Genomic DNA, 27,581 nt, shown 5'->3' on the forward strand with positions numbered 1-27,581 from the left:
ATTCCTATACAAATTTTTCTTTAAAGTTTATTTATTTTGAGAGAGAGAGAGAGAGGCAAAGAGAGAGAGAGAGAGAGAGAGAGAGAGAGAGAGAGAGAATGTGAGTGGGGCAGGGGCAGAGAGAGAGGGAAAGAGAATCCCAAGCAAGCTCCGCACTGTCAGGGGCTCAAACTCACGAACTGTAAGATCATCAGCTGAGCCACAATCAAGAGCCAGACACTTCACTGACTGAACCACCCAGGCATCCCTGTACCGGATTTTTTATTAATTTTTTCCCCTTACATATTTCAGATGGTTAAATTAAAATTTCTATGTTCAATTCAATCCATATTTGTAATTTACACTATGCAAGACACTGCCTTGAGACCAAGGAAGATGTAAAGAGGAAAAGAATTCTTGTTCTCAAGGAGTTCTCTATTGTATGAAATAACTGAGTAATACTCTGATTCTAGGAATATGAAAAAGAGGCAAGCTAGAACCAGCATGAATAGACATGTTTTATAGAATTAAAAATTAGCTCTTATAACTGAGCATGCATATAAGTAGCACAGCCTTTCTTAGATGTTTAATGTGGCTGTTGTGGTAGTTTTACAGGCAGCCAGACCCCTAGGCTATCTTAAAGTTGTGAAGTGCATGACAGGTGCTGCCTCATTTTTATGTAGCATCTCTTAAAATCTAAATATTTAGAGACTCTTCCTTTTTCTTTTTTTCTTTTGGTGGGGAAACAGAAGAGCAGAATATTCATGTCCTTTACATTTTTTAAAGTTTATTTATTTGTTTATTTATTTATTTTATTATTTATTATTATAAGTTTGCTTATTTATTTGTTTGTTTGTTTATTTATTTATGTAAGTAATCTCTACAACCCAATTCAGGACTCAAACTCATGACCCCGAGATCAAGAGTCACAGCTCTTCTGACTGAACTAGACAGGCGTTCCCAGAGTGCATTCAAAAAAATTTTTATGGGGGCACCTGGGTGGCTCAGTCGGTTGAGCATCCGACTTTGGCTCAGATCATGATCTTGCAGTCTGTGGGTTCGAGCCCTGTGTCGGGCTCTGTGCTGACAGCTCAGAGCCTGGAGCTTGCTTCAGATTCTGTGTCTCCCTCTCTCTCTGCCCCTTCCCTGCTCATGCTCTGTCTCTCTCTCTCAAAAAATAAATAAAAACTTAAAAAAAATTTTTATGTTTATTTTTATTTTTTGAGAGACAGAGAGAGAGAGAGAGAAGGTTGGGAAGGGACAGAGAGAGAGGGAGAGAGAAATCCCAAGCAGGCTCCACACTGTCAGTGCAGAGCCTGAGGCTGGGCTTGAACCCACAAACTGTGAGATCATGACCTGAACTGAGACCAAGAGTTGGACACTTAATCAACTGAGCCACCCAGGAGCCCCAGAGTTATTCATTTTATTTTATTTTATTTTATTTAAAGGTTTATTTATTTTTGAGACAGAGAGAGACAGAGCATGAACGGGGGAGGGTCAGAGAGAGAGAGGGAGACACAGAATCGGAAACAGGCTCCAGGCTCTGAGCTGTCAGCACAGAGCCCCACGCGGGGCTTGAACTCACGAACCGCAAGATCATGAGCTGAGCCGAAGTCGGACGCTTAACCGACTGAGCCACCCAGGCGGCCCCAGAGTTATTTATTTTAAACATGTTTTCAATTTGGTGGTCAATCTAGCTATTAGACATGACCACATAACCTTGTTACACATAATACTTTCTTCTGTAAATTCTTTACGATATTACTCTGGTAACTAAAGTTAACTCCACTGTAATTAAAAAATTTATGACCAAAGCCTCTGGATTTCCATTCAGTGATCCTTTCATTTCCTCATACATAATGCTCATTATGTAACAAGTTATAAACGTTTTACTAGTCTTTTATGTGTAGCACAATCTTTATGACTTAAATCTACAATGTGGGTGGCATATGGCAGAATTTGTTAGGTGTTCTAACAGATGTATAAAAGGGAGAAGTAAATTTGGACTGGGAAAATCCAAATAGGCTTTATAGAGATAGAAAATGTTTCCCTTTTTCCCTTCTATGGTTCTTTGGCTGGTCTAAATTAAATTGATATAAAACAGATTAACAGGAGAAAAACAAACAAAATTGTGTATAAGGGAGCCCCATAAAGATTGGAAGACTCAAGGAACATCCAGGTAATTGAGGCTTATGCAACATCCTGAGCTAAGGAAATGGGTAGTGGTTTGGGGATACAAAAAGGAGGAAGACCTTTCGTTGGAAGTCACAGAGGATGTTTGGAAAACAAAGCTTACCCTGCTATGCAGATAAGTTTCTTAGGGAAAAAGGTACCTCTGGAATGGCTCTCTTTCTTGTACAGGTCCCCTTTCCAATGTAAATTTAGGCAATTGAGGGGGAGGTAAAGAGCTTTCCTGAATCTGCTGGGTTTTGATTGTCTTTAGCTCAAAATAATCCTCATGCCAAAGTGACATATTTTGAAATGGTAAATTCTGCTCCCCTTCAGCTCCATGAACATGATTGCTGTACAGTTAAACTCCGAAGGATGAGTGGGGTTTCAAGAAGCAAAGATAGGAGGCTGGTACTGGTGACCCCAATGTCCCAAATACAGAAAAGGGACTAAAATACGATGGACATTTTATATTGATGTTATATCTTCATAACTATCTTCTATCTTCTAGACATGTTGCAAAGTGCTGAGCAGATTTAATGATACCCTACAGCTAAGACTTTGTTCCAAAGCCAGAGATAATTTATGGGTTGGCCTGTGGCCTAGGAAGTAATCAGTAGGGCAGCTCAACATAATCAGAGTACTCTAGGGGGATGAGCAAATACAACCTTTGACTGAAGGCTATTCTTATGTGAGACTGGCAGACTATCAGGAGCTAACTAGGTGGGCTTAAGCATTTATTTATTGGGTACCTTTTAAGTTCTAGGCACTATTCCAGGTGGTGTGGCAATAGACAAGATAGACTATGGCTTTGCTCTCCTGGAGTTAACACTGTAGTACAAAACATAGATTCTAAGAGTAAATATGTTGATTTTAAAGTAACTTACATAGGTAATAACTGACACTTAAAAAAATAAAACAGCTTGTGTAGGAAGCAGTGGAAAGGCCACCCTAGGAGCAATTTTTGGGTAAGACCTGAATGATAGAGACATACATGGAGAGAAACCAGTAGGCAGAAATCACAAGTAAGCAAAAACAGATAATTAGGAACACAATAGAGATAAAAACAGGTGGAGAGAGAAAAGACAGAGAAGCCAATTGTTTTCAATTAACCAGAGGTGCTGTTGGATTCCCAGAGCAACTGCTACAGCTTGATTTCTGACTTCTAGTGCCATTATTGTCTCCTGAATATATGCATAAATACATGCATATTTTGCACCTGTCATCCTTATTCTGTTGTAGGATATTCCTATCTATCATCTATCTATCTATCTATCTATCTATCTATCTATCTATCTATCATCTATCTACCTACTTACCTACCTATCTACTCATCTATCTTCATCCAGTCATTTTCCTAATGAGACACAGGCTGTTGACACTTAGCTATCATGAACAAGACTGCAGTATATATTCTTGCACACTTTCTTATGTATATGTGGGGGATTTTTGTGTATACCTGGAATTGAAATTTGTGGGTGGTAATGAATACTTATCTTCAGCTTTATTAAATAGTGTAATATTGCACCCAAAAGTTTTTTTTTTTCCAAATAAATTTACCTTCCCATCAATAATATCCAATTGGTGTTACAGGAATTCAATTGTTTTTCAATTTAATGGATATAAAATGGTATCTCATTGTTGCTTTAATTTGTATTGCCTTGATTATTTTCATAAGCCTAATGGCTATTCAGATTTCATCTCTGAGAATTGATATTCTTTGCCTATTTTTCTGAGCAGTTTGGCTTTCTTATTAGTGGTATTCTGAACAGTAGTTCCCTTTTGATCATATACATATGCAGTTATATTATAAAAAACTTATCAGTCCTTTTCTTTCATTGTGTAGCTGGGGCACAGGGTGCAGGGGCACAGGGGTGCAAAAGTACCTGGCTCCAGGGGTCCCAATTTGGGACCAGTCCAGATCTGGTCACTTGTCCTGACAAAATCCAAAGGCAGAGAAATGAGTGGTGGTGAAATAAGAAAGGAATTTAGTTCAGTGAGGCCAACACTAGGAAGACTGAAGACTAGTGTCTCAAAGATTGTCTCCAAAGTGCCGAACTACTTCTGGATTTATATAAGGCAAATGGGGGACAAAGACCCATGGGTACATGCAGGTGGGCAATAAAGATCAGGTCATCAATTGTCACGAGTGAAGTATTGCCGGCTCAGAGCAGTCCTTATTGCTTGATGGGGTAGTTTTGGTTCCCATCAGGGGATGCTTTGCCCCCATGGTCTTTTGCCTAAGAGACAAGCTGGAAAGAAGAACTTAATCAGTGAGAATGTTTGAGGTCAAAATGGAGGTATTTGAAGTCCTCTTAAAATTTTGAGTGCTGTATGAGTCTTGCTTAGGACATCCTTCCTTCACTTACAATTGTAGAGATCTGATCCCACATTTTCTTATACATTTTTTATTCATTCATTTACATTTTTTGCATAACTACTATAGTAAGGCAGGATGCTGATTACTAAAGATATAAATATAATTAAAGTCCATAGTTTACATTTATGTTCATTTTTTTGTACAGTTTTTCTGTACAGTTCTATGGGTTTACAACCCATAATGTCATGTATCTAGCATTACAGTATCATACAGAATAGTTTCACTGCTTTAAAAATCTCCTGTGCCCCATCTATTTATCCCTACTTCCCTCTATCTAAACACCTGGCAACCACTATTCTGTTTACTGTCTCTACTGTTTTGCCTTTTCTAGAATGTCATATAGTTGAAATCATACAGGATATAGCCTTTTCAGATTGGTTGCCTTCACTTAATACTATGCATTTAAGATTTTTTCATTTGTTTTTCATTTTTTCATGGATTGATCGCACATTTCATTTTATTGCTGTATAAAATTCCATTATGTAGATGTAACACTTTTTTGTTGTTGTTTTTGTTTTTTAAATCTAAACTGTTGAAGGATATCTTGGTAGCTTCCAAGTTTTGGCAGTTATGAATAAAGGTGCTATAAACATTTGAGTACAGGTTTTTGTGTGCCTATAAGTTTTGAATTCATTTGGATAATCAAAGAGCATGATTTCTAGATAGCATGGTAAGACTATGTTTAGCTTTATGAGAATCTGCTAGACTGTCTTCCAAAGTGACTATACCATTTTGTATTCCACTAGTGATGAATGAGAGTTCCTGTTTCCCAACATCTTCAGCAAAGTTTGGTGTAGTCAACAGTTTGGATTTTAGCCATTCTAATAGGTGCGTAGTGGTATCATTGTTGTTTTAAGTTTCAGTTCCCTAATGACACATGGTGTGAACATGTTTTTGTGATTATTTGCTATCTGTATGTGTTCTTGGTGAGATTCTGATCCTCTGCCCATTAAAAATTTTTTTTTCCTTTATTGTTTTAAGAGTTCTTTTGTATATTTTGGATACAAGTCTTTTATCAGATATGTGTGTGTCTTGCAAATATTTTCTCCTAGTCATGTGGTTTGGCTTTGCATTCTCTTAACTGTGTTTTTCCCAGAGCAGAAGTTTTTAATTTTACTGAAATCTGACTCACCAATTTTTCTTTCATGGATTGTGCTTTTGGTGTTGTATCTAAAAAGTCATTGCCAAACCCAAGGTCACCTAGATTTTCTCCTATGTTTTCACTTAAGAATTTCATAGTTTTGTTTTACATTTAGGTCAATAACCCATTTTGAGTTAATTTTGTGAAAGATATAAAGTCTGTGTCTAGATTCATGTTTTCTTATATGTGGATGTCCAGTCGTTCCAGCACCATTTATTGAAAAAAATAGCCTTTCTCCATTGAATTGCCTTATGTTCCTTTTTCAACAGTTAACTATATTCATGTGAATCTATTTCTGCACTATCTATTGTGTTCCATTGATTTGTCTATTCTTTACTAATACTTCACTGTCTTGATCACTGTAGCTTTATAGTAAGTGTTGAAGTTGGGTAGTGCCTGCCTTTGTTGTTGTTCTTCTTCAGTATTTAATTGGTTATTCTGAGTCCTTTTCCTCTCCATATAAACTTTAGAATCAGTTTGTCAAAAGCCACAAAAATAACTTGTTGGGATTTGCATTGGAACTGCACTGTATAGATCAAGTTGATAAGAACTGACATTTCTTATATATTTTTAGGGTTTTGGTTTTAATATTAAGGTTTTTAATCTCCCAGAATTAATTTTTATACATAATGAGGAGAGATCAAAAATTTTCCCCATATGAATGGCAATTGTTCCAGTACCATTTATTAACTAGCCCATCCTTTTTTCACTAATTAAAAAAAAATTAATGTTTTTATTTACTTTTGAGAAGAGAGAGACAGAGCATGAGCAGGGGAGGGGTAGAGAGAGAGACACAGAATCCGAAGCAGGATCCAGGCTTTGAGTGATTAGCACAGAGCCTGATGTGGGGCTCAAACTCACAAGCTGTGAGATCATGACCTGAGCTGAAGTCAGACACTCAATCGACTGAGCCACCCAGGCACCCCTTTTCTCACTAATTTTTAAAGCCACCTTTGTCACATTCAAAGTTATCATATATGTTTAGGTCTTTTTCTGGAATCAGTATTAGGTTCTACTGGTCTATTTGCCCATTCCTAAACTGTTATATAATAAATCCTACTAGGAGGGGTTCTCTCAACTTATTCTGCAGCCCTCCCTTCCCCACAAAAAAATTATAGCTGCTTTTCTTGGACAAAGTTTGGCATACATTTTAACGTCATTTAAACAAGTTCTGTGAAAAACCCTGTTGAGATTTTAATTATAATTGCATTATAGTTATTGATTAGTTCAGTCAAAACAAAGATCTTTATAAGTATCTTTTCTTTTTTATGAAAAGATTTCTCCATTGATATAATTTCATCCATAAAGGACTTGCACATCTTTTGTTAATTTTATTCTTAGGTACATAATATTTTTTTTTTCTTGTGAAAGGATGCTTCTTTAAAATTACAAACTTATGGGGCCCCTGGGTGGCTCAGTCAGTTAAGCGTTGGACTTTGGCTCAGGTCATGATCTCAGGGCTTGTGGGTTTGAGCCCTGCATGCATCTCCCTGCTGACAGCTCAGAGCCTGGAGCCTGCTTCAGATTCTGTATCTCCCTCTTTCTCTTTGTCCCTCCTCTGCTCACGTTGACTCTTTCTCTCTCTCTCAAAAATAAGTAAACATTAAAAAAAATTACAAACTTGTGAAGTTCTCAAAATAATTTTTTTCTTTGAATTTTATTTTTAAGTAATTACTACACTCAATGTAGTGAAGAAATTACATTTCTTCACAACCTTCAAACTCACAACCCTGAGATCAAGAGTTGCATGCTCCACCAACTGAGCCAGCCAGGTGCCCCTCAAAATGATTTTTTTATAATTTGCTAGTAAATTATTTTACAATTCAAAGTATAGTTTAAAACATTTTAAAATTTCATCTATGTAGTATATATTATATGTACTATATATGCTATATCAGTATAAAATAATACAAATTATACAAAAATAAAAGAGATACTATCTAAAATGTGAACGTATTGTTACAGCAAATACTTGGCGTCCAGGAAGACACAAGCAACAAGCACTAGGGGAATCAGAAAACTGTTTATTTTGCACCGGTGCTGGCCCAGTGGAGTCACCTCCAAAGGCGGAGCATCTGGCTCAAGTTTTACTGATCTTTTATACATATGTGTTTTAGTATATTATTTCTCCCCAATTTGGAACGTATAATCTATTGTTTATTGTAGTACATGATTTAAAAAAATATCTGGAAAATGTGGATTCAACTCCCTTGCTGTATTATAATACTGTATTTTCTTTTTTCAGTTTATTTTTATTTTTTAAATTTTAAAAATTTTATTTTTGAGAGAGACAGAGACGTGAGTGAGGAAGGGGCAGAGAGAGAGGGAAGGAGAGAGAATCCCAAGCAGGTTCCATGCAGCCAGCACAGAACCTGATGCAGGGCTCCAACTCATCAACTCATAAAACCATGAGATCTTGTTGAGGCGAAATCAAGAGTCAGATGCCTAACCAACTGAGCCACCCAGGCGCCCCTCTTGTTTTTATTAAATTCAATGTAGTTAACATATAGCATAGTGTTGGTTTCAGGAGCAGAACCCAGTGATTCATCACTTCTATATAACACCCAGTGCTATTTTCTTTTTCTTCTTTTTATGAATTTACCCTTATTGACAGTGAGCTATTTATTTTGTGATTTACAAAGCTAAATAGGTTCGTTCTGAACAATCATTGTAAACTCATGTTAAGGAGGTAAACATTTGAATGTTAATTAAGCTGAATCCAGTTACTGATTTACCACTAATAAACATATTCACCATGTACTAAATGTTTCAGGGAAGACCTAGATTAACAGATCATATCTCAGATCATTTTTCTCAATCATAATGAAGATTTGGAGGTCCCAATAAATTGTGGATTATCCAGTTTCCAATATTATCTTAACAGAGGAAATAGCTGCTATAAAACTTGAAGCTAAAAGTTTTAAGGTAGTTATTGTAAGGTCCATGCAGGAATACCCTGAAACAGGCGTGGAGCCACTGTAAGTGCTGAGTCTCAAAACCATTTTTCTTCCCTTCCATCTTCATCCTAGACTATAACCTGTTTTTCCTGGCTCTGAATAATTCTCAGTATGGTTAAACATCTGGCATCAAAAATAAATCTTTAAGTGTTGTCGTCTTTACACAAATAAGTTTGTCCCAAATACCATGACTTCTGTATACTGTTTGCCCACCCAACTGTGTGGTCGCCAGTACAGAGCGGCTTCGAGATCAAGGCGAGCCACTTAATCTCCCATGCCCATATTCCGGCCAAATTCAAAGGCTGATCTGGGGGTTACTTCAGGGCACGTTCCTCGCTTCCGAGAAAAACTCAGTCATAACTCAAATTCAGACCCCAAACGCCCCCGATCATGTGATCTAAAGCTTCACAGCCTTTCGAGTCTTCGCAGAGCTCAGGCTCATTCCGGAAGAGGAGCCTGCGTTTTCAGATTAAAAGCAAGCGGGAAGAGCTTTAGACGACCTAGGTATCGAGCTAGCTGCAGTCGCCCATTGTGCTTGGGGCTAGAAAGTCGTCTTCAGCCAACTGACGCAGGCGGAGGCCCCGCCCTGCGCGTGACGCTAGCGTCAGGCCAGTCCCGGCATGCTTCGCGGCCGCCGGCGGTGGAGTGCAGACGAGCGGAATTTTTCCCGTGGACATCTCCGGCTCAGTTCAGCTGCTGTTCAGACCTGGGTCGGTGAGAGTGTCGTGTCCAGCCGTTTTCCTACCGCTCGCCCGTCAGTCTGAGCGCCCCTAGCCCTCCCGCGAGGGCGCCCCGGGACGGAAGGATCCACCAGCCTGTCGGCGCCCGCCGTTCTCGTGGTCGCCGTCGCCGTCGTCGTGGTGGTAGTCTCTGCCGTCGCCTGGGCCATGGCCAATTACATCCACGTTCCGCCCGGCTCCCCGGAGGTGCCCAAGTTGGACGTCACGGTTCAGGATCAGGAGGAGCAGCGTTGCCGGGAGGGGGCCCTCAGCCTCCTGCAACACCTGCGGCCGCATTGGGACCCTCAAGAGGTGACCCTGCAGGTAACGCCCACATCTCAGTACGGGGTCTCTCACAGCCCAGACTCGGCCCCGGGGGTTCTCACAATCCCTTTAGTTCTCTGCCGACCCGAGAGAACCAACGGGAACGTCTTTTTCCTCAGTCCTCTGGGAAGTGACCCTGTGTTTCCTCCATCAAACCTAGGAAGGTCACTCCCCCTTCCTTCACAATTGCTTAGCGAGGTTGTCCTTAGGGCAGATTTTCTTTCTGGAAGCAGCTACGTAAGTGACGCACCCATTCACACCGGGAAAATCCCTGTTGATAGTTGCCCCTCCTCCCACTCCCCTGGCCTTTCTAACTGCAAAAGGAACCTTTTCCATTCCCCTAGCTAGGGGGTCCTCTTCAGTCGTCTCTAGTTACCTTCTCTCCTTACTCGGATAATGCTTTAATTAATTCATCTGGTCTTTTCCTTCCCCTTCCCACCCCTCCCCCCACCCCCTTCCCCCACCCTCTTCCCCCCTTCCCCCACCCCCTTCCCCCCACTCCCTTCCCCCCGCCCGTACCCCCACCCCCTCCTCCATCCCCTCCCCCTTCCCCCACCCCCTTCCCCTCCCTACCCCCACTTTGCCTGCCACCCCTCCTGGCGGATAACTGCTCTGGAGGTCTCACCCTGCATTATCGTCTCGAACCTTCGGAATGGCGAGAGTATTCGATTTCAAAGTAATAACCATGGTCAGGCATTACTCGATTGAGTTCTTAGGTAGCTCTACACATATTTTATTTGAATCGGTGTTTCTGAATTCTTTTATTCGTCTTAGTAAAACTAGCAATGTCTGATGTTACGTCGATCAGTGTGTCATATTGATAGACAAAAATTGGGAGAAAAATCTTCAGAGATCTAGGCGTTTTCTAATAACTTATTTCTAATAAGGTATGATTTAGTATACGTGACATTTTGAATATTAATTTAACTTTTAGAGTTTCGGGATCTGTGACCTCCATTTTCCTTGCATACACACATGAAAGCTGAGGTATTTGGAATTTGTTTCAGATCTGTTTAAGAGGTAGCCAAATCATCTGGTTTGTTTTGTTGACTAATTTATTCATTAGTGTTATTGACTTCACAGTATTTCAGATTCTTTGCTAAAGTAGTCACCTATACAAAGATGAATAAAACATGAACAGTGCTCTAGGGCCCCGGAACAGTTCCTGACACTTGGGCTTTCAGGAGTGTTAGTTTCAGTTCTTGTTGACTAGAAGAGTTTTGAGCAGATTAAAAGGACTCATGTGTTTTAGGAAAAAAATTGTTCGGAATTTTGAAATTTTAAGGGAGCGTTAGCCAACTAAACAGGACATAGTGACATCAAAATGATTTTCATGTGTAATTAAAAAAAATTAGTATGCTATATTTCCTTTAATTAAAAAAGTTAAATTAGTTCAAACTTCCAAAATTGAACCTTCCAATTGAAACTCAGAACTCCTTATTTTATTAACTTATTTGTAGTTTATTACAGAAAACTTTTATATTTATTAAAATGATTTATACTCTGAAAGTCAATTATAAACTAAGCATACTAATTAAAGACAGTGCTGCTTCCTGGGAATCTTTGGTGCTGGCAAACTATGCTACTTTTTAAGTAGAGAGTTCAAAGTTTTAAGCTTGAGACTCGTGTTTCTGTTGGTGTATTTGTCTGTAGAACAGTAAAAATAGCTATCCTGTGGTACCAGTGTTCCAGATTGTGAATTAGGTGATCTATATATTTTATCACTTAATCCTACAAACAACACTATTAGGTACTTTTTTTTTTTTTCTTTTTTTTTTAGGTGGAATTAGTGAGATAAAGCCAGGGTATAGGTAAAAAAGGGACAAAATGGGAACTTTTTGGTTATTGGAAAGTACTTGGGATTGACTCTTGCCTTTTATCTACATAGCAACTTTTGACTTTAAGACCTTTGCACTCATAATCCAAATTTCTAATATACTTGTCAGTGAAGATAAATATTACCAGGGGTGCCTGGGTGGCTCAGTCGGTTAAGTGAACCACTTCGGCTCAGATCACGATCTCTTGGTTTGTGAGTTTGAGCCCCGCATTGGGCTCTGTGCTGACAGCTCGTAGCCTGGAGCCTGCTTCAGATTCTGTGTCTCCCTCTCTCTCTTCTCCCCTGTTCATACTCTGTTTCTGTCTCTCAAAACTGAATAAATGTTAAAAAAAATTAAAAAAAAAAAAAGTAAAAACTACCACTTACTTTGCTGTAAGGATGATTATTAGAAATATAATCATTCCATGAGCAAACAACTCTTTTGATTAGAAAGTCTGACTTGGTGGTTATTTATTGGTGGTTTCTGAACCTGGGAAAATCTGACTCCCAAATTCCGTCATTCTAAACTCTACTTTTTTAAAAATTTTTTTAAGATTTTATTTTAAAGTAATTTCTACACCCATTGTGAGGCGAACTCAGAACCCTGAGATCAAGAGTGTCATGCTCTACCAACTGAGCTAGCTAGATGCCCCTCTAAACTCTTCTTTATGATGCTTTAGGATTTCTTTAGTAAATCTCAATGGGAATATTTCTTTTGAGATTTGCTTTTATTTCCTTTGAAGTATAAAGATAATCATTCACATTTCAGAAGGGAAGTATGTATCATATGGTCAACAGATTAATACTGGTATGTAGCCCATTTTTTTCTAAAATTTTTATGTAATGAAAATATGCTTTAAACATACCTTACAGGCTAAGTCTACTAACACTTACTTTACTTGACGATTACTCATGTCAGCTGAACTGTTCAGAATATATTGGAAAATCCAGAAGCCAGCAAAAAAGACTTTGACGCAGTCAAAATGATATAGGGCCCAGTCTTTGCTCAGAACTTAAGAGACACATGGAATGCTGTATCTCATTTTAGATGGGATTTTAACAAGTTAAGTTTTTGGTTTTCCTATTCATACAAAATTGAAAGAACAAAGTATAAAAGGGGTGGTGAGCTTTTTGGAGTGTACTGTACTGCCCTAGAGTAGATAGAGTACATTTGAAACAATAATACCAGTCAGTGCTTTTTATTTCATAATATTTTACTGAAATTCCTAGTCAGATGGGGAAGATAAATAAAGTCATAATGTAGTGTTTTTAGAATGAACATTCATATTAATATGCGAAGATTACAGAAGAACATTTAAAAAGCATACGGTTTTTTCCCTTTTGTACTACAAGTTTTTCCATGTTATTGGATGCATAGTTTTGAAATCCCCCCTTTTTTTTAAGCATACACAGACTGTCTTGGAAACCAGTGCTGTGTTTGGTTTGTAGCTACATAGCAGTTTCCATATCCCCTTTCTTTTTATCTAGCCATGTTGGAAATGGTTACTAAAATAGTCTATTAAAAATCTATAAGCCTTCTTATTTTAATATCAATATTTGATATTTAATTTTTTAAATGAAGAAGTAAAACATATATATATATATATAGAGAGAGAGAGTTCTAGTAAGCTGTGTCTTTACTGTTCTAACTTAATTCTCCCCCACCCCTTTTTTTTAAGGTATAGTTGACACACAATGTTACGTTAGTTTCAGGTATTTCTTTTTTTTTTTTTAAGTTTATTTATTTTGAGAACGTACCCCCAAGAGCTTGCATGTGCAAGTAGGGGAGGGGCAGAGAGAGAATCCCAAGCAGGCTCTACGCTATCAGCACAAGAGTCCCATAGTAGGCTGGAACGGAAGTGTGAGATCATGACCCAAGCCGAAATTAAGAGTTCAGCGAAATTAAGAGTTCAACGCTCAACCGACTGAGCCACCTGGGCTTTTTATTTTTTTATTTTTTTATTTTTTATTGTATGCATTTATTTTGAGAGAAGGAGAGATAGTTTGTATTGAGAGCAAGTGTGAGCCAGGATGGGGTAGAGAAAGAATCCCAAGCAGGCTCTGTGCTGCCAATGCAGAGCCTGACGACCCATGGCTCAAACCCACGAATCATGAGATCATGACCTGATCTAAAATTGAGAGTCAGACGTCTAACCAACTAAGCCACCCAGGTACCCTCTTTTCTGTTTTTAGAAAGATGAGTTTTTTCCTTACTTTGAGAAGTTTCTGAAAAGTCTTAGGTAGATTCAAGTAATGTATTAAGTATGCCAGGAGGATATGATATTTATAGGAACTTTAAGTCGTGTAGCTAAATAATAAGGGTTCACAGTTTTTTCAACATAAGTTTTTTTTAATAAAAAAATTTTTTTTTTACATTTATCTTATTTTTGAGAGGCAGAGAGTCAGAGCACAAGTGGGGGAGGGGCAGAGATAGGAGACACAGAATCCGAAGCAGGCTCCAGGCTCTGAGCTGTCAGCACAGATCCCGATGTGAGGCTCAAACTCACAAACCGTGAGATCAGGACCTGAGGCGAAGTTGGATGCTCAACCGACTGAGCCACCCAGGCGCCCCTCTACGTAACTTAAAAAAAAAATTTTTTTAAACTTTTTTGACAGAAAGAGTGCATGTGCATGTGGGTTGAGGGAGAGGGGCAGAGAAAGAGGGAGAGAGAGAATTCCAAGCGAGCTCCCCACTGTCAGTGCAGAACATGATCCCCTGAATCCACCAAAGGTGAGGTCATGACCTGAGCCAAAATCAAGAGTCCAAGCTTAACCAACTGGGCCACCCATGTGCCCCTCAGCATAACTTTTAATATAAATGGTTGGGTCCAATTTTCCATTTTCTATTCCTCCTCTTTCTGTTTTCAGTGTTTTATAATAAAGTATTTGATGGGTGGTAGGCCCTGAGACTCTGTTGACTGTGGCTAAGAGAGATGTATGATGTTTGATAGGCTCCTATCAAAGATGTGTAATTTTAAAAAAATTTTGTTTTAATGTTTATTTTTGAGAGAGATACAGAGTGTGAACGGGGGAGGGGCAGAGAGAGGGAGACACAGAATGTGAAGCAGGTTCCAGGCTCTGAGGTTTCAGTACAGAGCCCGACGCAGAGCTCCATCCCATGACCCGTGAGATTATGACCTGAGCCAAAGTTGGATGCCTAACTGACTGAGCCGCCCAGGAGCCCTTAATTTTTTTTGTTGTTTTTAAAGTAATCTCCACCCAGCGTGGGGCTTGAACTCATGACTCTGAGAGCAAGAGACCCTGAGCCAGCTAGGCTTCCCAAAGATGAATGTTTGATAGGCTCCCATGTCTTTTATTAAGATGGGATTAAAAAGTCAGAAGCCTAATACGCTAGTTCATTTTCAGGTATTAACAGCTGTCTGATTTGGACTAAACAAGTAACTTGACCTGTTTTTGGGGGCTTCAGCATAATGTGGTAGAAAGAGGATGGTTTTTGAATCCTGATACCAGCTATTTGTAACCTTTGGCAAGTTTTTAAATCTCTGAAACAGGATTTTTATCTACCTTGGAAAGCAGCAGACTGGTAGAAAATAGTAGAATTTACCACTTAATACTACTTTATTGATTTTGAATAATCAGGGCAGGCTAAACATTTGCTATATTAAGACCATGCATGTGTCCCCAGACTTATCTCTTTCCCTAGGTCTGGTTTTATCAATGCTGGTGATAAACCAACTCTGACTTACATGATGCATCCGTGGAAAATGTCTATGACTCTAGGTATCTGAACATCCTTGAGAAATGACAGCAAAGCTAGTGTAACAACTTTTGAAGATAACCATTGCCAATGTGATGATTACCAGTTGCCATTACACAAATTGTAAAACTGTTATGTCTTATTTTCTAGAAAAAAAAATACTACTTTATTACTAATAGTAATTTTACTACTAGCACCAGTTTTTACTACTTTACTACTAATAGAATATCCTAAGAAATGAAATGCATAAAGTTCTGCATGGTATATTTTAGTACTACGTGCTTCCAACTTTTCCCCTCCCATCTCCCCCAGCACCCTCCCCCATTTGTAAGTGGAATAATTCATCTGAATTGTAAGCTCCTAAAATTCAGTAATTCTTTTTTTTTTTTTTAATTTTTTAAAAATGTTTTTATTTATTTTTGAGACAGAGAGAGAGCATGAACGGGGGAGGGTCAGAGAGAGAGGGAGACACAGAATCTGAAACAGGCTGCATCCAGGCTCTGAGCGGTCAGCACAGAGCCTGATGCGGGGCATGAACCCATGGACCATGAGATCATAACCTGAGCTGAAGTCGGACACCTAACCGACTGAGCCACCCAGGTGCCCCTGAAATTCCGTAATTCTGACATATATTTTTTGTAACAGGCACGATGCTATTTTATAACCTTTTTTTTTCAATATTTTTCAAGTTTGTTTATTGTGAGAGAGAGCGGGGGAGGGGGAGAGAGAGACTCCCAAGCAGGCTCCACACTGTCAGCACAGAGCCCAATGTGGGGTTCGAACTCATGTATTGTGTGATCATGACTGGAGCTGAAATCAAGGGTCAGACGTTTAACTGATTCAGCCCCCCCCCCCCCCCAGCCCTAGCATGATATTAACTTTAAGCAGCATCCTTTTGTACAACTAACTGTAACAAAAGGTAGGCATGGGAAAATGTAGAAGGGAACACTTTCTAGAGGAGGGAATACCTGAACTGAGCTTTGAAGGAAATATATGGTCAGATGGAATGGGGAAGCATTTCTGGGCAATGAAAAAAACTACTTTCACAAAGCTAGACTATAAGGGGGAAAGAACAAAGCTAGACTGAATATTTTGGGCCAAATGGAGTGTGAACAAGAAAAGTAGGACTGATTTTTGAGAAAGGGAGTTGTTAGATATGAAGGTTTTGTGCTTCATTAAGGAGGCGATATTTTATTATCTAGGACATAATGGAAGCCATTGAATGTTTTTAAGGAGGTGAGTTATAGCATGTATTTTTTAAAAGCAGTAGCAGGCTATATTGAAGGCAACTGTAGTTGAATGAGATGTTTTGAATTGGGGAATAAGTGATCCACTTAGGACATTGGTTTTGAAACTAGTGGTTACCCCACATGAATAGAATGCTACGTCAGCAGAGTGGGTTGAAACTACTACAGTTTAAAAAGATGAGTTAAAATAGGATGCAATAGGATAGATCAGAGAGTCTTGCAAATAATAAGGTGAAGCTTTTTTCATATGAAAGTATGGTACTGAATTAGATGATAAATATATTTTTGTCTGAGTATCACATTAAAAAATGTTGGAGAAAAACTTAACCTAGGAGGACTGTTAGTTCAGACAAGAGTTGCTGCTACTCAAATAAGGACAGTGGCCTTGGAGATGAAAATAAAGGGCAGATTGGGCATTTCGGAAAATAAATACGAAGGAGTTAATTGCTTGTTTGCAGGTGAGGGAACAGAGAAGCTTAAGGATTTTTTTTGGGGGGTGACAAAGATAGGGAGGTAATAGAAGACCTATACTTAAGGAATCAGAGGCTAGATATCTCACTTGAGAAATATTTTGTCTTCTGAGGAGTTATTTTGCTCTTTGATATAATAGATGGGCTGTAAATAAATTTTTATCATCCTTTTAAAAATCGTGAGATATAATAAACATACAGAAAAATCTATGAAATGTAAATTTTTTTGTAGAACAAATACTGTGTAACCCAAACCATGGTAAAGAAAATATCAGCAACCCAGAATATCTCCATTTTACTTCCTGGTCCTAATCTCTCCCTCCCTCTAGTGGTAGTCACAATAACAGGTTTTTTTTTTGTTTGTTTGTTTGTTTTTTTAATGTTTATTTATTTTTGAGAGAGAGAGACAGAGCATGAGTGGAGAACAGGTAGAGAGAGAGGGAGACACAGAATCTGAAGCAGGCTCAGGCTCTGAGCTGTCAGCACAGCGCTAGAGGCAGGGCTTGAACTCATAAACCACAAGATCATGACCTAAGCTGAAGTCAGATGCTTCACCAACTGAGCCACTCAGGCGCTCCACAATAGCAGTTTCCTTTCGTTTCGTTTCGTTTCGTTTCGTTTCGTTTCGTTTCGTTTCGTTTCGTTTCGTTTCTAACTGTTTTTCTTTAGTAAATTTTTGCAAATCAACTCTGGAAAACAGTGTGGAGGTTCCTCAAAAAATTAAAAATAGATCTACCCTATGACCCAGCAATAGCACTGCTAGGAATTTACCCAAGGGATACAGGATTGCTGATGCATAGGGGCACTTGTACCCCAATGTTTATAGCAGCACTCTCAACAATAGCCAAATTATGGAAAGAGCCTAAATGTCCATCAACTGATGAATGGATAAAGAAATTGTGGTTTATATACACAATGGAGTACTACGTGGCAATGAGAAAGCATGAAACATGGCCCTTTGTAGCAATATGGATGGAACTGGAGAGTGTGATGCTAAGTGAAATAAGCCATACAGAGAAAGACAGATACCATATGTTTTCATTCTTATGTGGATCCTGAGAAACTTAACAGAAACCCATGGGGGAGGGGAAGGAAAAAAAAAGGGGGGGTTAGAGTGGGAGAGAACCAAAGCATAAGAGACTCTTAAAAACTGAGAACAAACTGAGGGTTGATGGAGGGTGGGAGGGAGGGGAGGGTGGGTGATGGGTATTGAGGAGGGCACCTTTTGGGATGAGCACTTGGTGTTGTATGGAAACCAATTTGACAATAAATTTCATATATTGAAAAAAAGTTTTTTTTGCAAGTCAGTACTATGAGAAAATAATATACTGAGTATGAATTTCCTTTTATAAGGGACATGAATGTGAAATAATTTAGTTTTACTACAAAGATATATCACAGTATTGAAAGTTTGAGTAGGGAGAAAAACCATTTCTGATCCATATTTTATGAAAAAAAAATCAGTTGTTTTTTCATTACCTTCTTTTGCATAGTTAGGATCATACCAAGTATATAATTATGTAGTCCTTTTTTTTATGCGGCCTTTCACTTTCCCGTGTTTGTATGATATTGACTATAATTTTTGATAGTAGTAAATATAATATTTGGCCATGTTGAACATCATGTTCCTGAATTATTAAAATGAAGTTTAAAAATTTCTGAAGAGCTGTGCCTGGGTGGCTCAGTCAGTTAAGTGACTGACTTCAGCTCAGGTCATGATCTCACGGTTCCTGAGTTCGAGCACCAGTCGGGATTGCTGCTTGTCAGTGCAGAACCTGCTTCAGATTCTCTCTCTCCCTCTCTCTCTGCCCCTCCCCTGTGCTTTCTCTGTCTCTGTCTCTGTCTCTCTCTCTCTCTCTCTCTCAATAAAAACCAAACAAACCAACAAAAATTGTGAGGAATATAAACTAGAAAATTAGAAAGGTTCATATACTGTCTAAACGTGTTGGTTTTGTTTAAAAAAATACAAATAATATATGCTCTTAATAAAATATTTAAAAAACATACAAGACTATGTAAAATGAAAAGTAAAAAGTGTAACTCCCTCAATTTCCAACTTCCATTCATTCTCCCCACAGTAATTTTGTGAGCAGTTTTTTTGAACTTCTAAAAAATCAGATTATGGGTTTATCTGGGCACATATTACCGATATTAATAAATATTAGTAAGTATAACTATATCCCTTTTGTAATGCAACAGAGTTATTCTGTATCTTGGATTTTAAAATAATATATCTTAGGCATCCTCCTGTGTCAGTATATGTAATCTACCTCATATTTTTTAACCTTTTTTTAAAAAAAATTTTAAAAATAATCTCTACACCCAACATGGGACTTGAGCTCATGACCCTGAGATCAAGAGTTGCATGGTCCATCCACTGAGCCAGCCAGGCACCCCCTGCCTCATATTTTTTAAACAACATTGAATCATTTCTATTTTTTGCACGTTAAAGTAGTTTTGCATGAACTGCTTCTATACATATGTTTTGGATAACTTTTCTAAGTATATCCATAGAATAAGTTCTTACTAGTGGAATTAAAAAGTTAAAAACTGTGTGCCAGTTACGGGTATAGTATGTGGGCTTTATTTCAAAGAATTGGCTCATGTACTTGTAGAGGCTGGTAAGTCTGAAATATAGGGCAGGATAGTAGGCTAGAAACTTAGGTAGGAGTTGATGCTGTCATCTTAAGGTAGAATTTCTTCAGGAAAACTTAAAACTTGTTTTATTTTTATATATCTTAAACTGATTGGATGAAGCCCACCCTCATAACTGATTGTACAGGTTAAGTGTAGCTACCGTACCTTCACAGCTGCATCTAGATTAGTGTTTGAATAAGTGGGTATTACAGCCAATCCTAGTTGACTCATTAAACTGTCATGCTGTTTCTCACTTTCGTATTACCAAATTGTCACAAAAGTTGCATTAATTTATACTTCTCAATACAGTGTTGGAGAACACGATTTTCCTTATACCTTGTCCAATCCCTGATACTGAATTTAAAATTTTTTGCCAGTGGGATACATGAAAATGGTATTCTTATTTTACTTCTAATTTTATTATTTTGGAAGACGATGGACTCCAAGGGTTTCTTCCACAAAACAATTAACTGATACGTATTAATTTCCACCTTTCTAGGCTTTTTAGTTGGTTTAGCAACCATTAGCTTAATAATTGAAACTTGCCTTTACTATTTTATTGGCATGAGAGTTTATTCGTTTAAATTCAGTAGTTAACTCGTCATTCTAGACCATAAATACGTGTCAAAACAGGTTCCCTGTTTGGCATATTAAATCATTAGGACTAAAGGAGTTTCATAGTTGATACGTAGAATTTAATATTTTTACCATCTCAGGGTTTGTAGTTGCAGGACAGTGTCAAATATTGAAAGAAGTATTGAATTATGATTTGAGGGTCTAAAGAAGACCTTCAAGTTTATTAATACCACTGTAGCTTTTAAGTGTCAATAAAGCCATAATCTTGGGGCAGCTGAGTGGCTAAGTCGGTTAAGTGTTCAACTCTTGATTTCGACTCAGGTCATGATCTCACTAGGTGTGGAGCTTGCTTATGATTGTCTCTCCTTTCCCCTTTGCTTCTTCCCTGCTTGCACACTTGTGCTCTCACTCTTTCTGTCTTTCAAAAAAAAAAAACCCCAAAAAACAAAAAAAAAAGCCTCACAACTTCCATTGTGTTGGGGCAAATAGATTTGCCATCTGTCTTATCTTTCCACTTCCTAGTGAACCATTCTAATTTTCTTGGTATTATTCCTAAGACCCATAAAGGGAAGCTTTAGACAGCAAGTCTGATACAGCATCCTGAATGGTTTCTTGCGTTGGTAACAGTAAAGTTACGTGGGGGACCCATATAGAAGGAGCCATCTTTTTTTTTTTTTATTAAATTTACTTATTTTAATAATAAATAAACAGGGGAGGGGCAGGGAGAGAAAGGGAGAGAATCCCAAGCAGGCTCCACACCAACATCGCGAGCGCAACACGGGGCTTGAACCCATGAACCATGAGATCATGACCTGAGCCAAAACAAAGAGTTGGACGCTTAACCAGTTGACCTACCCAGGTGCCCCATAAAAGAAGCCATCTTTATCATACAGTATTCATAGTGACCTGGGGGTGAGACATACTGAATATCTTGGTCACTGGAAAGCACATCTAGTATGGTCTGTATATATAGCATATCAGCCCTTCATCTGGATTATTCCACTTTGCATGCAAAGGAGGGACAGGACACTTCCCCTTCTCAGGATAAACAAACTTTCTAGCCACTTTCATTCATTGTACCAGGCTAGCACTCTTGTTTGGGTTAGTCACTGACATTCAGGACTGTCACTGAGCTATGGATCCTGCATTAGCTCAAACATGGCATGGTCTTCATAGACTGCTCCTAACTTAACCATTCTTATGAGCCATGTTAATAAAGGTTCTTCAGGGAACCAGCTATATTGACCCCACTAAATAAGACAACTTTTACGCTATCTCCCCTGGTTTCAGTAGTTTCCTGACTTTGTCTCTTCGTTACCTGAATCATTTTGGTAAACAGCTGTAAATCTGCTCAGTATGATTTTTCTGTTTTGTGGTGGTTTTGAAGTGAGCAGTTTGATGTTGGATTGGATCAGTTGGAATCTGGCTCTATTTAACATCACAGCCCACCCTAAAACTGTCTTTAGCTTTCTGTTCTAGGTAGTATGCTAACAATAGCCAGGCAATTGTGCCTTTAGCCAGTTTCTTATTATTTTGCATTTTATTGTAGATACAGTGATGAAACTCCTCTCAGGTTGGATCTATCTGCTAGGTTTCATTTACTTTTACCTCCTGTAACAGATGGCAGCACGCCTGCTGTTTGATACTGTGGGTGATTTGGCAAACACCTGGCATCAAGGATTTAGCCTCTAACGCCTTTTATTTTCTCCCCCCAAAATGCTTTAGCAATATTACACTGAGTCTAGGATCATGCTAGCAAATTTGATATCCTTGGAACAGATTAATAGTCATAATACCAGCTTTTAACCTGTTCTTCCATTGTGTGATTTTGGATAAGTAAGGGAATTTATCTCACCATAATTTTCTCATTCTACAAACTGAGCATTTCTGAGGTATTTTACAATTAGTCTATACATAAACAAACATTTATTGAATATGTCTTTGTTGTAGGCCATTGTTTCTCAATCCTTTTCATAATTATTCTCGAAACAAAAATTAAAATGAAATTAATTAAAAAGCTTTGTTGATTTCTATCTAACAGAAATTATATACCAAAGAATAGGATTTTGTCAGGTAGTATTGAGCTTTGGTGAGCCACAAACCATTGTAATAGCTTTTTCTTGCTTCTTTGGTGATACCTGTTTTGAGAATGCATGTAATAGACTAAGAAATTTTATTTCATTTCATATATATGTATCCTTTGACTTCTGATGTCGTTATGTCCTGATAAACCCATTGTAAGTCAAAAATCCCCCAAATCGGAAATGCATTTAACACATGTAACCTACTGCACATCATAGCTTAGCTTAGCCTATCTTAAATGTGCCCGGAACACTGACATTTGCCTACAGTTGGGTAAAATCATCTAACAGAAAGACTATTTTATAATAAAGTATTGAATATTGTATGTAATTTATTGAATACTGTACTGAAAGTGAAAAACAGAATGGTTATTTGGGTACAGAATGGTTGGAAGTGCATTGGTTGTTTATTGTCATGATCATGTGGTTGACTGAGAGCTGCAGCTGCTGTTAACTATCATCATGAGAGGATCAAACTGCATATCGCCAGCCCAAAATTCATATTCAAAGTATGGTTTCTTCCAAATGTGTATTGCTTTTACACCTTTGTAAAATTGGAAAATCGTTGAAGGTAATGAGAAGATTAACGTGAAAATACATTCCTCCCGCTGTGAATATTGTGTTAACTCTTTTTAATAAAAGTCTATTTATTGTTGATAAGTGATACACATAATAAAAAACACACAATTCATCGAGTGTAGAACCTGATGAATGTTCCTACAAAATGACCATACCTGTGTAATAAGTATCCAGGTCAGGAAACGGATTTGGGGAAACAGTACCCCTGAATCTTCTTATGTTCCCCTGTAGTCATTATTCATCATCTCTCTCCCCAGCCAAAGATTACTCCTATCCTGATTTCTTACATCATAATTTTGTTTATGAATTTTTTAAATGGAATCATGTGGACTATTTTTGTTTTTTTTGTTTCTGGGGCTGGATTTTGTTCAAATTTTGAGAGATTTATTCATGTATATATAGTTCTTACAATAACTTATTCCATTGTGAGAATGCACTTCAGTTTCTTTATTTCCTACTGTTGATGGACATTTGGGATGTTTTCAGTATTTGACTATTAAAAATTATGCTGTTACAAACATAATTATATATATTTTTGGTGAACATAAATGACCCTTTCTGTTAGGTGAATAGTTAGACTCAAACTAGGTCATCTGGCTTAAGTATTTTCAGCCTCAATACATATTTTCAGTTTTCCAAAGTGGTTGTGCCCAGTTATACCCATAATGGCAGTATATGATAGTTTCAGTGTGTTTCATTTTTACCAACAGCTGGTATTATTTGTCTTTATTTTTATCATTCTTGTGGGCATTACGGATACCTTATGGGTGTAATTTGCATTCTGCTGGTGGCTAAGGGCATCTTTTTTGTGTGTGTGTTGGATATTTGGATGTCTTCTATTTTGAGGTATTTGTTCAGATCTTTTGCTGATTTTTCAGTTTTTCCTTTGTGAAGATGTTGTTTATATGTTGTAGAGTTGAGTCCTTTTTTTTTTTTTTTAACGTTTATTTATTTTTGAGACAGAGAGACAGAGCATGAACGAGGGAGGGTCAGAGAGAGAGGGAGACACAGGATCTGAAGCAGGCTCCAGGCTCTGAGCTGTCAGCACAGAGCCCGACGCGGGGCTCGAACTCACAGACTGTGAGATCATGACCTGAGCCAAAGTCGGCTGCTTAACCGACTGAGCCACCCAGGCACCCCGAGTTGAGTCCTTTTCAAATAAATAAATATTACAATTATTGTCTGCCAAAATGTAGCTTGCACTTTCACTCTTAGTAGTATATTTGATAATCTTAAAACCAGTATTTGAATTTTTTTTTCCTTATAGGTTGCTTGTTTTATGTCTTGAGATCTCTTCCTGTGTCAACCTCATGAAGATGTTCATTCTTCTGTGTTTTGTACAAGCTTTACTGTTTTGATATTTTATATCTTGATCTAGAATTGTGTATGATGTTAGGTAGAAGGGATCATGATTAATTTTTTTCCATGTGGCTATCAGTTGACTCATTATTGTTTATTGAAAAGGCCATCTTTTCCCCGTTATAGTGTCATTATTGTCATAAATCAGGTTGCATTGTATGTGGGCCAGGTTATGTTGTTCTGTCCCTTTGGTCTGTTTTATCTGTTGCGCTGGTACTGTACTATCTTGATTACTCTCAGGCTTTGCTATGGTTGTTGGAAGCTGATATAATTACTGTAGTCCATGATACAGGGTTTTAACTTTGTTCTTTAAAATTTTCTTGACTATTCTTGACTTTTTAAATTGCCATATAAATTGTAGACTCAACTTTTCAATTTTCACAAAAGAAACTGGATGAGAGTTTGATACTTTGTGGACTCTATAGATTTTTGAGAAGTAAAATCATTAACAATATTGAGTCTCAAAATCCATAAACAAGGCATATCCCATTTATTTAGTCCTTTAATTTTTCTCCACATTTTTGCTTTTTGTTTTTAAACTTTAAAAAAAATTTACTTTTTTGAGAGAGAGCACGAGTGGGGCAAGGGCAGTGAGATAAGGAGAGAATCCTGAGCAGGCTCTGCACTGATGGTGCAGAGCCTAATGTGGTGCTTGAACCCACAGACTGTGAAATCATGACCTGAGCCAAAGTCAAGAGTCAGATGTTCAACCAACTGAGCCACTCAGGCACCCCTAACTTTCTTTTTTTAAAGTTAACTCTGCCCCTAATGTGGGGCTTGTACTGATGACCCTAAGATGAAAAGTTGCATGTTCTATGGACTAAGCCAGCCAAGCATCCTAGGAAGTTTCATTTTATTCTTAGTTGCACATGTGTTTATCATACATGAGTGTTGATTTTATGGTATACTTTTTTTTTTGCTTCTCATGATGATTGCATGATTTTCCTCCATTTTTCTGTTGAGCTGAATTACATTGATTTTTTAAAAAAAATTTTAATGTTGAAAACCTTTGCTTTTTAGAGTAAGCTCCATTTGGTTGTGACGTGTTCTCCTTTTTAAATATTAGTTATTGATGTTTTTTAAAGTATTTATTTAAGTAATCTCTACACCCCATGTGGGGCTCAGACTCATGACCCCCAAGATCAAGGGTTGTATACTGTACCAACTGAGCCAGTCCAGTGACCCTAGTTACTAATATTTTGATTGGAATTTTTGCAACTATGTTCATGAGAGTGGTCTTTATAATATTCTTGTAATGTCCTTGGCATGTTTTGATATCTTATTGATAGTTTGTTTTCTTTTTTTTTTTCCTTGATAGTTTTGCTTGGAAGTGATCAACCTTATCTTTAAAAATAACAATTTTTGATGGTTGAATTTTTGTGTTTTATTGATAATTTTGCCCTTTTATTCTCTTTCTAATATATATATATATTTGAAGAATTACTTATCTAGCTTCTTGAGCTGGAAGCTTAGATCATTAATTTTCTGCCTTTTTAATTTTTAATATTTTTATTTACATGACCCTGCAAGCATCCACAAGTTTTGAAATGTTTTTGTTATCATTCAGTTCAGAATGTTTTTCGCTGAGCTAGTACTATCCTAAATATTTGACAAACAGTGCAAGATATAGTTCCTGAGAAAAGGAGCTCCATGAGATTTGTATTAGTTTTGTCCTTCCTCCATTGAGGTGAAAATTTACATTTCTAGTATATATCTAGTATATGTATCTAGTATATACCTAGTATATTTTACTGTATGTTTCATAAGGTTCAGCACCTTCTGAGTTTCCTGTAGGTTTATATATGAGGTGGGAACCATCCAAGGGCAAAAACCATTATCCATACATCTTTATTTAAAAAAATTTTTTTTATTACTTTATTTTTGAGAGACAATGAGACAGCACGAGGGGGGGAGGGGCAGAGAGAGAAGGAGATGCAGAATCTGAAGGAGGCTCCAGGCTCTGACCAAGCATTCAGCACAGAGCCCCACATGGGGTTGGAACCCACGAACCTTGAGATCGTGACCTGAGCTGAAGTCAGACACTTAACGGACTGAGCTACCTAGGTGCTCCTATCCATACATCTTTAAAGCCAGTGTTCTCCATTAAGAACACACTTTTAGCTAAACAAGTTGGGTTTGAGAGAGAACTTATACCACTAGGTAGGAATAGTAGGGATCTCAGTTAAGTGGATGTTACAAAGGACTTAATAGGATTTGGGTTTGCTGATTTGGGAAAGTGTTCAAGTAAGCTAGGCTTTCCTCTGGATTTGGTGTTGTCAGGAAGTGGGGGCAAGTCTATGACTGGGGATATATTAATCTTATCTAAAGGACTGGAGGAATGAAACAGGGCCAAAGCTGTGACTGAAAACAAAGAGCAGTCATTCATACTAGCCAAAATAGGGGGATATTTAGTCATTTTTGTGGTTTGAAAAAATTTTATGATTTTGTCTACATTCAGACATGATTACAGACAGAATGGCTTTGTTTTTGTCTTGAACCATTGTGGTCAGAGTGGCCTCACCTGATGTTGGTGTTCTGTGAAATTATTTATGTTCAATAGAACCTCAAGGCTTTACTGTGTGTGCCAGGTCAGTTCCTAGTTGTCGGGCTTCTTTTCTGTTAGTAATTTAATTTTTCAAATGTAAACTAGGCTCATTGCAGGAAAATGGAAGTGAGAAAACATACATAAACCAAAAGGAAAAAGTTTAGAGAAACAAAACAAAAAACAAGATTTAACCTGTCTGCCTAATATTTTCTTGAATATCTTTGTAGACATTTCTATCCTTATTTATACATACAATATTTTTATAGATGTGAAGTGATATTATTCATGTATTTATTTTTTTACAAGAATTTATGGTTTATTATTTTGTTGGAAGTATGTAGTTATTGCACAGTAGAGGATGCTGGGGTTAGTTTCTCAGTCTTTGTTACAGTAAGTTGAAATATTTTATCGTACATCTGAAGTTACAGAATAATGTATATGAATTGATATGACCTTGTAGTAGACAGTATGCTTTTCAACACAGATTTTAATAAAATGATTTGCATTTAGTGTAAGTGCATATGCTTCTTGTCAATTCTACATACAATTTTGTGAAATCTAGGTGGAAAGCAATACTTGTATGTCTGCATACCTGAAAAAGTATTTAAAATAAGCCTCTTTACTTAACTCATGTAATTTACCTGCATTATGTGAATAAGGATAATAGTCAAGTCTTGTATATATTAAAAAAATATATATATAAACTAGTTGGGGTGACTGGGTGGTTCAGTCAGTTGAGCATCCAACTTCAGCTCAGGTCATGATCTTGTGGTCTGTGAGTTCAAGCCCCAAGTTGGGTTCTGTGCTGATAGCCTGGAGCCTGCTTTGGATTCTGTGTCTCCTTTTTTCTCTGCCCCTACCCTGCTCATGCTCGCTCTCTCTCT

The 27,581-nt window shown here is 37.7% G+C and overlaps 1 protein-coding gene and 1 non-coding gene across 2 annotated transcripts in view; both read left to right on the top strand.

Moving 5' to 3' along the window:
- The first annotated feature begins 9,208 nt into the window (after positions 1-9,208).
- Positions 9,209-27,581, top strand: part of ETNK1 (ethanolamine kinase 1) — a 67,541-nt gene continuing 49,168 nt past the window's right edge. The window contains exon 1 of the mRNA XM_043563597.1: positions 9,209-9,669. Within this exon, the coding sequence (XP_043419532.1) occupies positions 9,514-9,669 (156 nt within the window). The 5' untranslated portion in view covers positions 9,209-9,513. The remainder of the gene's footprint in view (positions 9,670-27,581) is intronic.
- Positions 15,048-15,178, top strand: LOC122474159. The gene has a single exon (XR_006294840.1). It is a non-coding gene; the product is annotated as a small nucleolar RNA SNORA72 (small nucleolar RNA).

This window comes from Prionailurus bengalensis, chromosome B4, assembly GCF_016509475.1.
Source record: "Prionailurus bengalensis isolate Pbe53 chromosome B4, Fcat_Pben_1.1_paternal_pri, whole genome shotgun sequence".
NCBI lineage: Eukaryota > Metazoa > Chordata > Mammalia > Carnivora > Felidae > Prionailurus > Prionailurus bengalensis.